This window comes from Schistocerca americana, chromosome 1 (genome assembly GCF_021461395.2).
Source record: "Schistocerca americana isolate TAMUIC-IGC-003095 chromosome 1, iqSchAmer2.1, whole genome shotgun sequence".
Classification (NCBI taxonomy): Eukaryota; Metazoa; Arthropoda; class Insecta; order Orthoptera; family Acrididae; genus Schistocerca; species Schistocerca americana.
Window position 1 is genome coordinate 519,633,595 of NC_060119.1, and position 12,248 is coordinate 519,645,842.

Here is a 12,248-nt window from a genome sequence, read left to right on the forward strand (position 1 = left end):
TTCAAAACAATTGAATTGGTAACAAAATCAAAATAAAAAAAGTTGGAAAATATTGGTCATGTTCAGAAGAGAATGGGGTCAAGACTGAGGCAGCTCAAAAAAAAAAAATTGGGAAGAAAGCAACTTGCTGACAAAAAGCCCAGTGGAGGTAAGAACAGGCTTCCACTTTGCCACACAATTGTTCGACAGATTTCAAAGAATACATGTTCTAGGCAAAATCTTTTACGTTTATGAAAGTCTAATTTTATTTGGTGGCAGACTTTCACAGATTTAGCTTCAGAAAATGAATACTGTCATAATCTAAAGATATGTTCAGGGAAGAAAAAAGAAAGTGGTGATGTGGCTGCCAAATTTCAGCCAGTGAAAATATTTTGCTACAAATGTGTGCATATGTGTCTCTGTTTAGGAAGATCAGACTTATTTGCATTGCCAGCTGGTATAATTTTCACAAGATCTCCATGGAATAGCTAGACAGGAGTACTGTCGAGATCAACATGGATTACCTCAGATCAGTGGAACTACCCTGAGAAAAATGGAACTAAAATTTGGATCAGCCAATAATACTCTTACTGTAAAACACGCTGATTTAAAAATAAAAAAATGCTTCATAATATACCGGAGTATGCGGTGTGTAAAACTGAGAAAACACAGTTTAGACCTAATTGCTTTACCAATTACAATCAAGGAACAGATGGTGTGACTAAACACGATCGGTGTTGATCCTCATATCCTCTGATGAGCAGGTATATCAAGGGGTATAAGAAAATATACTTTACCTCCTGGACACAGAAATGTTCAATCATTTAAGGACTGATATTCTCGTCAGAGTTATTTTCCCTGGAAAATGTCTCCACTCTGCCTTGATGATTAACTGGGCTTTCTACTTTGCTTGCTTGTCCCTTATGGATATAGCTTGGGAGGATCACATTCTTCTGGAGCTGCTTTACACACTGAGCTGAAACTGTGAGCTTGATCCTACAATACCTCGATTGCAATTGACAAAACAATGAGGTCTAACCTGTGAAAATTTTATTTCAAAAATTTTTATGTGAATGTGTTAACAATAGACTTCAGTATTAAACTGTCTGTTTACCCCCAAAAGACATTTTTTGCGGTAACTATATATTCTCGTCTGTGGTATAGACACTGTCTTATAAGAATCAAACTTTGAAGCTCTGTGTCCATACCTGACAATAGTTTTTTACATGTTGCAGGCTAATGTGAGCTCGGCTGCAGAATATGCAGTGGCACATTACGTTATTATCTCAACAAACAATTAACTTGGTCAAAATAGTTTGAGAGATGTTTATCTGGCTCATCTTGTCACTGAGAAACTGCCAAAGTGCATAGAAAATAGAATACAGGACTGTTGCGGATTTGTTCAATCTCCATAGACTATGTGCGACGACAAAAGTATCCACTACAACCACCATTGATATTCAATATGCAGATGATAATGTCATTTTTGCAAACTCAGAAGATCCACAAGCAACCTAAATGTACTGATGAAGCAAACTTAAGTATTGGACTAAGCCTTAACATCCAGAAGATGCAAATCCTACATCCACCGGCACCTAACTATACCGCCATACACCCAAAAATCACAGTCCAAGGCAAAGTCCTGCAGAATGAAGAACACTTCCCATACCCTGGCAGCCACCTTTTGGCAAACGCAAATATTGATACTGAAATCCATCACCTCAAATATGGGAGTACGGCTTCCGGTCGTCATTAGCTCCAGGTATAACACCCAACTTGTACACCATCTCTTACATATGGGTGCGAAGCATGGACTACTTACAGACAGCACATATGATATCTGGAAAAGTACCATCAGCACTGCTTGAGAAGGATCTTAAGGGTGAAATGACAAGACTGGACAACTAAAATCAGTGATCTGGAAGAAGAAAACTACTAGCATTGAAGCCGTGATCATTAAGCATCAACTCCATTGGATGGGCCACATCGTTTGAACACCTGAATCCCACCTACCAAAACAAATTATGTATGCCAGCCAAAGCATGGTCAAAGACAAATTGGAAAAAAATAGAAATGATACAAACATAAAAGGACAATATGAAAAGATGTCAAACTGAAATTGGTAACTGGGATAGTTGTAAAGTTTGGGAAGGAAACCGGCATTTTGAGCAACTGAGGCAGAAAACAAAATCTGACAAGTGCAATGCTAGGAAAAAATGGGAGCTCCTGACAATAAGCAACACTATGCAGCCAGTCCCCACCACAACAAATGTGTGTCAACAGTGTGGAAAAATCTTAGCTCCATCAGGCCTCTACAGTCACTTAAAATCCCACAGAAAATGAGTTTCGAAGAAGACATTCATACTTGTCAGCAAGTGATAGCTCAGAATCATCATCTGCCTTAAGGTAGACATTCTGCAATATAACTATAACTTCAGATTTTAGAGAGGAACACACAAAATTTTAAACCACAAGCATCAAAACTTTTGCTGTAATCCATACAACTGAGTTTCTGTGGTTCCAAGCCCACATAAATCTAAGTGACATATAAATCACCACATTTACACAGGGAGTGGCATAAAAGAAGGAAGACATCTCCCAGTACTACATTGGATCACATGGCACCAATCAACTTCCGACTCAGATGAAGGTGCCAACAAGTGTGCCACTTGCGTGTTGTTCTCGGCCAGTGCTCAGACCCTGTGATCTAGCTGTTATATGATGACCACTGTGACAGACTTAGACTTCCCAAGGTTCCTGTGCCAGTTGGACTTGGTCTCAAGTATTGTTTTGTGTAACCAGTAAACAGTGCTTAATAAATGAACCATGTACCACAACTCAACAATTTCTCTATCAAAAGGTAAAGTAAAGAGTAGAATTCCAATCATATTTAGAGATGCTTTCTCATCACATAACACGTTCAACAAATTTGTGTGTCTTATTGCCCACATTCAACATGTTCAAGGTACAGATGCTTGCTTGTGGTCAATTGTTCTGACAGATTGACATGAACTGATCATGCATGTTTGCACATCTTATCCTTTCGCTTGATTATGTATGAATTGCCAGTGGGAGTGGACTGGATTTCCGGAGCTCAGGATGGATTATGACCAGTTTTGTAATGATCTGGCTCATGTGAGTAAGGATTATGAGCAAAGGAGGTATGTGCAAGTGGGCTAAGGGGGGCTACAACATAAAGATTAGGTGGCTGAAAGAAATTTATTTAGAAAAGCCTTGAAGTATTTATGTTAATACTGATTTCTTTCCATGGTCTAACAAAGTTATACTCTTGTAGAACACTTTGTAAATAGATTATAGGTAAGAGTAATATGTAACACGGAGATCAGCTTTTCCTTTGAAAGGGTGTCACTGTGCGTAAGTTGAGACAATAGTCTAAGAGATTTGCTTGGATCCAAATTAACCTGAGCACATAAAAGCTTGTTGCACTCAAGACTTTTGCCCATCCACATGAACGTGCACGTGCCTTTCACAATTTTTGGCAGCATCCTGAATCCCATCAACCTTTTTCACTATGGAAACACATCAGCCTTTATATGCCAGCTCACTGTTTGCCCATACAGTTTTCCTTCTAATCTTTCTGATTTGTCTTCTAACAGTATTTCATCACAGTGTTTTGTCAAATGTTTTATGAATGCATCAAATGCAATTTCTGTAGCACTGGTCGACAAAGGGAGAACAAAATATCATTGTTCATTACAGAATACAGAGCTACGAGGATGTGACATTCAGTAAAATATCTGCAACTAACAGTTAAAGACTTTGAAAGCTCACAGCATTTGTTCGATTCAGTGACTAGTTCGTCTACTACATAAATGAAATCCTCTTTTCAGTTTTCCATACAGCATTGCAAACAAACTACATTCAAAATTAATAGACATCGTTAAGAAAATGGCATCTGCAACACATTTTTATGAACAACACAACTGCCAAACATCTTTTATTACTTACCTTTACTAGAAAATCTGCCTTAACAGGCTTGTGATCACTCTGAATATATTGTGGAAAGCTATTATAGGAGAGCTGTTCCACTTCAAGTGTCATGTTTTCATAAGCATTTTCATTCACATTATACAAAATTCTGTCTGTCCAAGATGGCCGTCTCCTGTAATTCAAACAGAACACAAGTTATGGGAAATCTAAACTATATAGTTCTATTTTCCAAGAGAGAACAAATGGTATACCCACTTCAAATCATAGTCTGAAGAGTAAAACTGAAATTTGTATGTGGGAGGGAATGTTGGCAATGTTTCTGTCAACTCACTGAAAGCATCCCCACTGTTCATTACTTGATGGAGTTGATCTTTCTGTAAAAGGGTTTTGAGATCACCTTTCCTCACAAGTGAGTCAATTTTCTCTGCTGTCAAAGCTGGATTTTCTTCTAAGCGAAAATTCAAGTCACCGATCCAAAATACATAACTGTAACAAAAAATACATTCGTAAATTGCATCAAAAAGTGATAAAAATGGTTTTAATATAATATTTCTTTTTATGGATAGTAAGCATTTGTTTAACTATTCAGCAGAAAATTTCACATTAATTCAAACTTAGTGATTATGTAATTGTAAAAGAAAAACTCCATTGAGAAATTCATCACATTCATAGCAAGACATGTGGATTGGCTAGTACTCATTTTCAGGAGGCACCACTATAAGACAACCAGCAAACACACACAAAAGTAAACAATGAAAGTACTTCTAAAGGCACATTTACACTGAGCTCAGAACATGTTTTTGTTCAGAACATTGTGTGCAATTTGTTCCTCAACATGTTGGCAACATTGTTCGTTGTTCGCACTCCTGTTTACACTAGTGACCAACATTTCTACGTATTCACATAGTCTGCTGCGGTGAACTGATAGGTTACTTTGTGTATTCACATCAAGAGATATGCTATGTCAAATGGAGAGGAAGAATTAATGACATATGGTAATGCATTAATAATACTTAACAAACTGAATATGAAGAAAACGATGTAGTCGTCATCGGTGGACCAAAATGTACTATAGAAGATGTGGTGGGAATGACATGCTATGTGAGCTGAATTTGGAAGACGGTTCTGACTTTCGCAACTTCACTAGGATGTCACAGTCAGATTTTGAAATGTTGGTGAATATTATAGGACCAGTTGTTTCAAAGAAAGACACAAATTTCAGAAAAGCAATCCCGGTGAACCAAAGACTTGCTGTTACTCTTCGTTTTCTGGCATCAGGAGACTCCTATCAAAGCCTTGCATACTTATTCCACATTTCAAAGCCAGCCATACCTCAAATAGTTCCAGAAGTTTGTGAAGCTTTGGTTGAAGGATCATGTAAAGGTAATTAAGCTATGTTAACAGCACTGAAACACATACTGCAGCAAGAAAAGAGACAACTCGAAGTTTACGTCACTGAAAAATATGGATATAATTACAGTATTACTTTTGTATATAATATAACAGAAGATACTGCCTTTAAGTACTTAGTTGAAATGTAAAAGAAGTTTGTACACTTCACTATAAGTTTGGTATAATTCTTTAAAAGTATTTTCTCAAATATTGCATTTTTGAGTTGTGTCACTACTCTTGCCAGGTTGCAACGTATTTAATTGATTAGATATTTATTTTTTTCTTTGCATTTACATATTTGAATCATTCCATGAAGATAATTTCTTCACAATCCAAATCAGATATGCTGCCAATGAATGTGACAGGGGAATCTGCAGTTGAAGTTGATGCTGATGATCCTGCTGCGTCTATGTTTATTACTGTAAGCTGCTGCTTCCTCAGAGCATTCAGTTCTTCCTCATACAGCACATCACTTATTCGTTTTGCAGCCACGGCCCTTTCATAGGGTGGAAGCTCTTTCAACTTAGTGACAACAAATTTTCCGAAATCTGTTGCTGAGTCCTGCCGTCGTTGGCATTGATGATGTTGCTGCTGCATAATATTATGCAACATTTCTGCAGCATTAAGTATGGGGTCACTTCTTCCACCCCCCCCCCCCCCCCCTTTTGGCCCGTTTTTGTGGAGGTGGTGTGCTGTCCTCTTCACCTTTCTCTGCAAGTTCCTCTGTTCCAGCTGCTGCATGTTGAGGTAGCTCTTGCAAAACCTGAAGCCAGATTTACTTGTTTCAGATGCCAGCTACTGAAGACGAATGGTGTTCAAAAGAAAGTGTGTTTCGCCAGGCACTCCACTTCCCTCATTGCGTGGGAGCAATTAATGGGAAGCACATTGTTCTATAGTGCCCTGTTGCTAATGGGAGCGAGTTTTATAACTATAAAGGATCGTTTAGCATTGTGTTGGTTGCTGTAGTTGACACCAACTACAACTTTTTATATGCTGACGTTTGCTACCAAGGGAGGATTTCTGATGGAGGTGTTTTCAAAAATGCCTCCATAAGTGAGCTAATTCACAAAAACAAACTAAACTTGCCATGTCACAAGTGTTTATCTGGATGGACAAAGCCACTACCATATGTATTCACGACAGATGATGCTTTTCCATTACAGGAAAAGCATCATGAAGCCATATCCAGGTAGGCACAATAGAGGCTCTATAACTACAGATTGTCAGGGGAAAAGATGAGTGTGGAAAACAGATTTGGTATTATGGCTTCAGCGTTTCGTGTCTTCGGCAAACTGATGCTATTACAACGACAGAGGGCACAAACCATCACAATGACAGCAGTGTGTCTGGACAATTTTTTAAGAAGAAATTCGGAGTCAAGAAGTTAATACAGCCCACCTGGAAGCTTCGATTCTATTTTCCACAAACAGGTGAAGTCATTTCAGGGGCATGGAGACGAGATGCTAATGCATCCTCTATTACTGCACTCCCAAATATACCACGGAGAACTTCTCAGACATTCAAGGAAATTCGCAACGAATTTGCCAACTACTTTGTGAGCTTACAAGGAGCTGTTCCATGGCAAAATAATTACAGTTAAAATTGTTGTACAAGAGAATAAAATCAATCATATGCAGGTATAACCTTGTTTACCTCTTCAATTGTGTCCTGGGTCTCCTTTGGTTCCTGGATATCATCCAGGAAACATAGATATTTAAATCCAAACCACTTTGTTTTGTAGAGTGTGTCAGTACCACATCCAGATTTTTTACTTTCCTCTATTTTTCTATTCTCTCTTTGGTACTGAGACAAGAGAGATTTAAATTTTTTTGTCCACATCACTGCTGCTGGTGCCAAGCACCGCAGCAACTTTTTGTAATGAATCATGTTTGATTTTAGTATTTTTATAACCTGCGCAACGTACATTCCACAGGCACTCCTCTGCCTCAGAGCGATATCAATTGGAAAATTTTGTCTCGTGACCACTCCATTTCAAATAAAAATGAAGAGACATAAAATAAACGCACCACTACACTCCAGCAAAACAAACACCAAAACATTCACTCGGAGCAAACGAACACTAGCGCTGCATAGCGGAATTTAGTGGTAGAAGGCCACGAACAATGTTTCTTTGATCTCTACCGACGCAGCCGTGAAACACTGACTGTGTTGCAAACATCGGTAGTCCATTACTAGCCACGAACAATGTTGCGAACTCAGTGTAAACGCGCCTTAACATTCAGACCCACAGGCTTCAGAGTAGGAAAGAAGAAATAGTTTGAGAATATTATGAGAGTGGGAGTCAGTCACTTTGAATCAAAGTTAGGAGGGTCTTGAAAGGGGAGGGAGGCAAAGATGATTGAAAAATACTCAGAGAGTACATGGTCAAGACGTTCCATAAAAAAGCACTGTGACAAGTGTCCCCTATACTAGCTGAATGTAGAACTCGTCTTTGAGTGTAGAACTTCAGTGCACCTGCAGATTATCATCACCTGCCTTATTGTAGTTTGGCAAAAGATTTCCAAACAGAGACTTTTTTTTTTTTTTTGTGGTTTTAGGGCGCAAAACGTCTATGGTCATTAGCGCCCAGCCCGTGACGTAGGAAACAGGAAAAAAACGAAATTTAAAACCAGCAGCAATGGGAACAAAGTCATAAAATTTGAGAAACTAAAGGCAGAAGGAATGCTTAAAAATCCACTATAGAAAGGGGTTGGTTGTCCCCAAAAAAGCTTCAAATGACTGACGTCATTTCACTGTCACTAATAAACTGGAGAACGCGGTCGGCTGAGCGCGTGTCATCTGCTAAAATCGACGATAGATCAGGCGATAGCTGTAGACGGGAGCGTAACGGATTAAAATAGGGGCATTCAATTAAAAGGTGTCTGACCGTCCACAGCTGAGAGCAGTGGGGACAGAGTGGGGGAGGATCACCGCTTAAAAGATGTCGATGGCTAAAAAGACAGTGCCCTATCCGGAGTCTAGCTAAAATTACCTCCTCCCGACGACGCGTTCGGGAGGAAGAGGTCCAAGCACAAGGAAGGGCTTTCACTTTCCGCAATTTATTATGGGGAAGTGTTGACCAATGCGCATGCCATAAATGAGCAACTTGGCGACATAAACCGCTCCGTAGATCGGTAATGGGAAGCAACTGAATAGCTGGCCGAGGAAGAGAGACTGCAGCCTTGGCCGCTATATCGGCCGCCTCATTCCCACAGATACCAGCGTGTCCCGGGAGCCAGAGGAACGCCACCGAGACGCCCCCCAGGTGGAGCAAGCGCAGACAGTCCTGAATCCGGTGGACCAGAGGGTGCACGGGGTAAAGAGCTTGGAGACTTAGGAGAGAGCTGAGAGAATCTGAGCAGATTACGTACTGTATCCGCTGATGGCGGCGGATGTAGTGGACAGCCTGGAGAACAGCGTAAAGCTCCGCAGTATGAACAGAACACTGGTCGGGAAGCCGAAAGTGATTTGGGGTGTTGCCAACAATATAGGCACTCCCTACACCTAACGATGTTTTCGAGCCGTCGGTGTAAATAAATGAGGCGTCCGTCATTTGTGCACATAGAGCAGCAAATGCCCGACGGTAAACAAGTGTAGGGGTACCATCCTTGGGAAATTGACACAGGTCTCGGAGCAAGTCAATCCGGGGACGGAGCCAAGGCGGTGTTGTACCCCAAGTTGTCAAGAAGGTTTTAGGAAAGCGGAAGGAAAAAGAATGGAGCAGTTGACGGAAGCGGACTCCCGGGGGTAGTAGGGAGGAGGAGCGGCCTGCATACCCTACATCAAAGGAGGCGTCGAAAAAAAGGTCATGGGCTGGATTAGCAGGCATGGAAGACAGATGGCTAGCATAACGACTCAGAAGGACTGCCCGCCGATTGGACAGCGGAGGTTCAGCAGTCTCAGCATAAAGGCTTTCCACAGGGCTGGTGTAAAAAGCTCCAGACACTAAACGTAATCCACGGTGGTGGATAGAGTCGAGACGCCGAAGAATAGACGGCCGAGCAGAGGAGTAGACTATGCTTCCATAATCCAATTTCGAGCGCACTAAGGCGCGATAGAGGCGGAAAAGGACCACTCAGTCCGCTCCCCAGGAGGTACCATTCAGGACACGGAGGGTGTTAAGGGAACGCAGACAGCGAGCCGAAAGATAGGAAACGTGGGAGGACCAGCACAGTTTTCTGTCAAACATAAGACCAAAGAATTTAGCGACGTCGGAAAACGGAAGGTTGACAGGACCTAGATGTAAGGAGGGCGGAAGAAACTCCTTACGTCGCCAAAAATTAACACAAACGGTCTTACTGGGTGAGAAACGGAAGCCGGTTTCGATGCTCCACGAGTGGAGGCGATCGAGACATCCTTGAAGACGTCTTTCAAGAAGGCTGGTCCGTTGAGAGCTGTAGTAGATAGCAAAATCGTCCACAAAGAGGGAGCCCGAGACATCAGGAAGGAGACAATCCATAATTGGATTAATGGCGATGGCAAACAGTACAACACTCAGCACGGAGCCCTGGGGTACCCCGTTTTCTTGGGAGAAAGTACGGGAGAGAGCAGTGTTCACCCGCACCCTAAATGTGCGCTCTGCCATAAATTCACGAAGAAAAAGGGGCAGCCGGCCCCGAAAGCCCCAAGAGAACAGTGTGCGGAGGATGCCTGTCCTCCAACAGGTATCGTATGCTCTCTCCAGATCAAAAAATATTGCTACCGTTTGGCGTTTCCGGAGAAAATTGTTCATGATATAAGTAGAGAGAGCAACAAGATGGTCAACTGCAGAACGATGCTTTCGGAATCCGCATTGGGCTGGCGTTAAAAGACTGCGGGATTCCAGCCACCAAGCTAAACGGTAATTCACCATACGCACCAAAACCTTACAGACACTACTCGTGAGAGAAATGGGGCGATAACTAGAGGGGAGATGTTTGTCCTTTCCAGGTTTCGGAACGGGAACGACACTGGCTTCCCGCCATCGCCTGGGAAAGGTACTGTCGGTCCAAATGCGATTATAAAGGCGAAGGAGGTAACGCAGACTATGGGTTGATAAATGCAGCAACATTTGGATATGGATACCATCCGGTCCTGGGGCGGAGGAGCGAGAAGAAGAGAGGGCATGTTGGAGTTCCCGCATGGAGAAAACAGTATTGTAGCTTTCGTGATTTTGAGAGGAGAAAGCAAGATGTCGCACTTCCGCTGCACGTTTCTTCGGGAGAAACGCTGGCGGGTAATTTGAAGAGCTCGAAATCTCAGCAAAGTGCTGACCCAATGAGTTAGAAATTGCGACGGGGTCCACTAAGGTATCATCATGCGCAACAGTGAGCCCAGAGACCGGGGAGAAACTAGGCGCGCCTGAGAACCGTCGAAGCCGACTCCAAACTTCCGAGGAGGGAGTGATGGTGTTAAATGAGCTAATAAAGAATTTCCAGCTTGCCTTCTTGCTATCGCGGATGACGCGACGGCATCGCGCACGGAGCTGCTTATATCGGATACAGTTGGCCAAAGTTGGATGGTGACGGAAAATGCGAAGAGCACGTCGCCGCTCACGTATTGCGTCACGGCATGCCTCGTTCCACCAAGGAACTGGGGGACGCCGGGGCAATTCGGAGGTGCGTGGTATTGAACGTTCCGCAGCTGTGAGAATAACATCGGTAACATGTGTGACCTCATCGTCGACGCTGGGAAAGCGACGGTCATCGAATGTCGCTAGAGACGAAAAAAGTGTCCAATCGGCTTGGGCAAACTTCCAGCGTCGCGAGCGCATATATGGCAGGTGAGGCTGCAGTCTAAGAACACATGGAAAGTGGTCACTCGAGTGTGTATCATCAAGGGCGAACCATTCGAAGCGCTGAGCTAGCGGAACAGTACCGACCGCAAGGTCCATATGAGATAAATTTGTCGTGGAGGCAGACAAAAAAGTGGGGACCCCAGTGTTGAGGCAGACTAGATCTGCTTGGTGGAAGACGTCTAGCAATAGGGAGCCACGTGGACAAGGATGCGGAGATCCCCAGAGCGATTGGTGGGCATTGAAGTCCCCAACCAGCAAATAGGGGGGTGGAAGCTGATCAAGAAGATGAAGGAGATCGGCTCGTGCCATTGGTGTGGACGATGGAATGTATACCGTACATAGAGAGAACGTGTATCCAGAAAGGGAAAGACGGACAGCGACAGCTTGGAAGGAACTGTTTAAGCGGATTGGGTGATAATGGAGAGTATCATGGAGCAGAATCATGAGTCCTCCATGGGCTGGAGTGCCTTCAACAGAGGGGAGGTCATATCGGACGGACTGAAAATGAGGGAGAACAAAGCTGTCATGGGGATGCAGCTTTGTTTCCTGAAGACAGAAGATGACCGGCGAGTAGGATCGTAAGAGGATCGACAATTCATCCCGATTGGCTCGAATGCCGCGGATATTCCAGTGGATAATGGACATAGGGTGAACAGAAAATGGAGGAACGTGACCAAGGGTGCTGTCAACTCAACGACTGCTCAGAGCTTGTGACCGACAGCATGGAATGGCATTCAGTCGAAGGCAGAAGATCCTGATCCATAGGTTGGTCAGGAGCAGCTCCTGCCACCAGCGATCGGCCGGTTGACCAGCCACCAGCAGTGCGCCTTGGCGACACAGAAGACGGCCGAGGGCGATTTCCGTCAGGTGGTGCTGTAGATGGGACACGCCTTGGCGGAGAAGGAGAGGAACTGTGTTTCTTCATAGCCGTCTTGGAAGTATGATGTTTAGATGAAGGAGGAACCAATGGTTGTGAAGTTGCGGTACGTAAAAACTCTTCACGAGAATGCTCTTTTTTCGAAGACTTGGCGTCTGACTTTTGGGCTCGAGATTTAGCAGAACCCGATGAAGGGTGAGCCATTGAGTGGGCAGGCGAAAGTGGTGAGGTTGAACGGGCGATCTTTGCGCTGGCCGATCTGACGACCGTGGT

General features: G+C 43.2%; 1 protein-coding gene across 1 annotated transcript in view; it reads right to left on the minus strand.

The window, feature by feature from the left end:
* Positions 1 to 12,248, minus strand: part of LOC124605301 (phosphatidylinositol 4,5-bisphosphate 5-phosphatase A-like) — an 81,532-nt gene that overhangs the window by 27,162 nt on the left and 42,122 nt on the right. The window contains exons 6-7 of the mRNA XM_047136885.1: positions 4,186 to 4,416; positions 3,949 to 4,102 (exon numbers count right to left, since the gene is read on the minus strand). Coding sequence (XP_046992841.1) covers positions 3,949 to 4,102; positions 4,186 to 4,416 — 385 coding nt within the window. The remainder of the gene's footprint in view (positions 1 to 3,948; positions 4,103 to 4,185; positions 4,417 to 12,248) is intronic.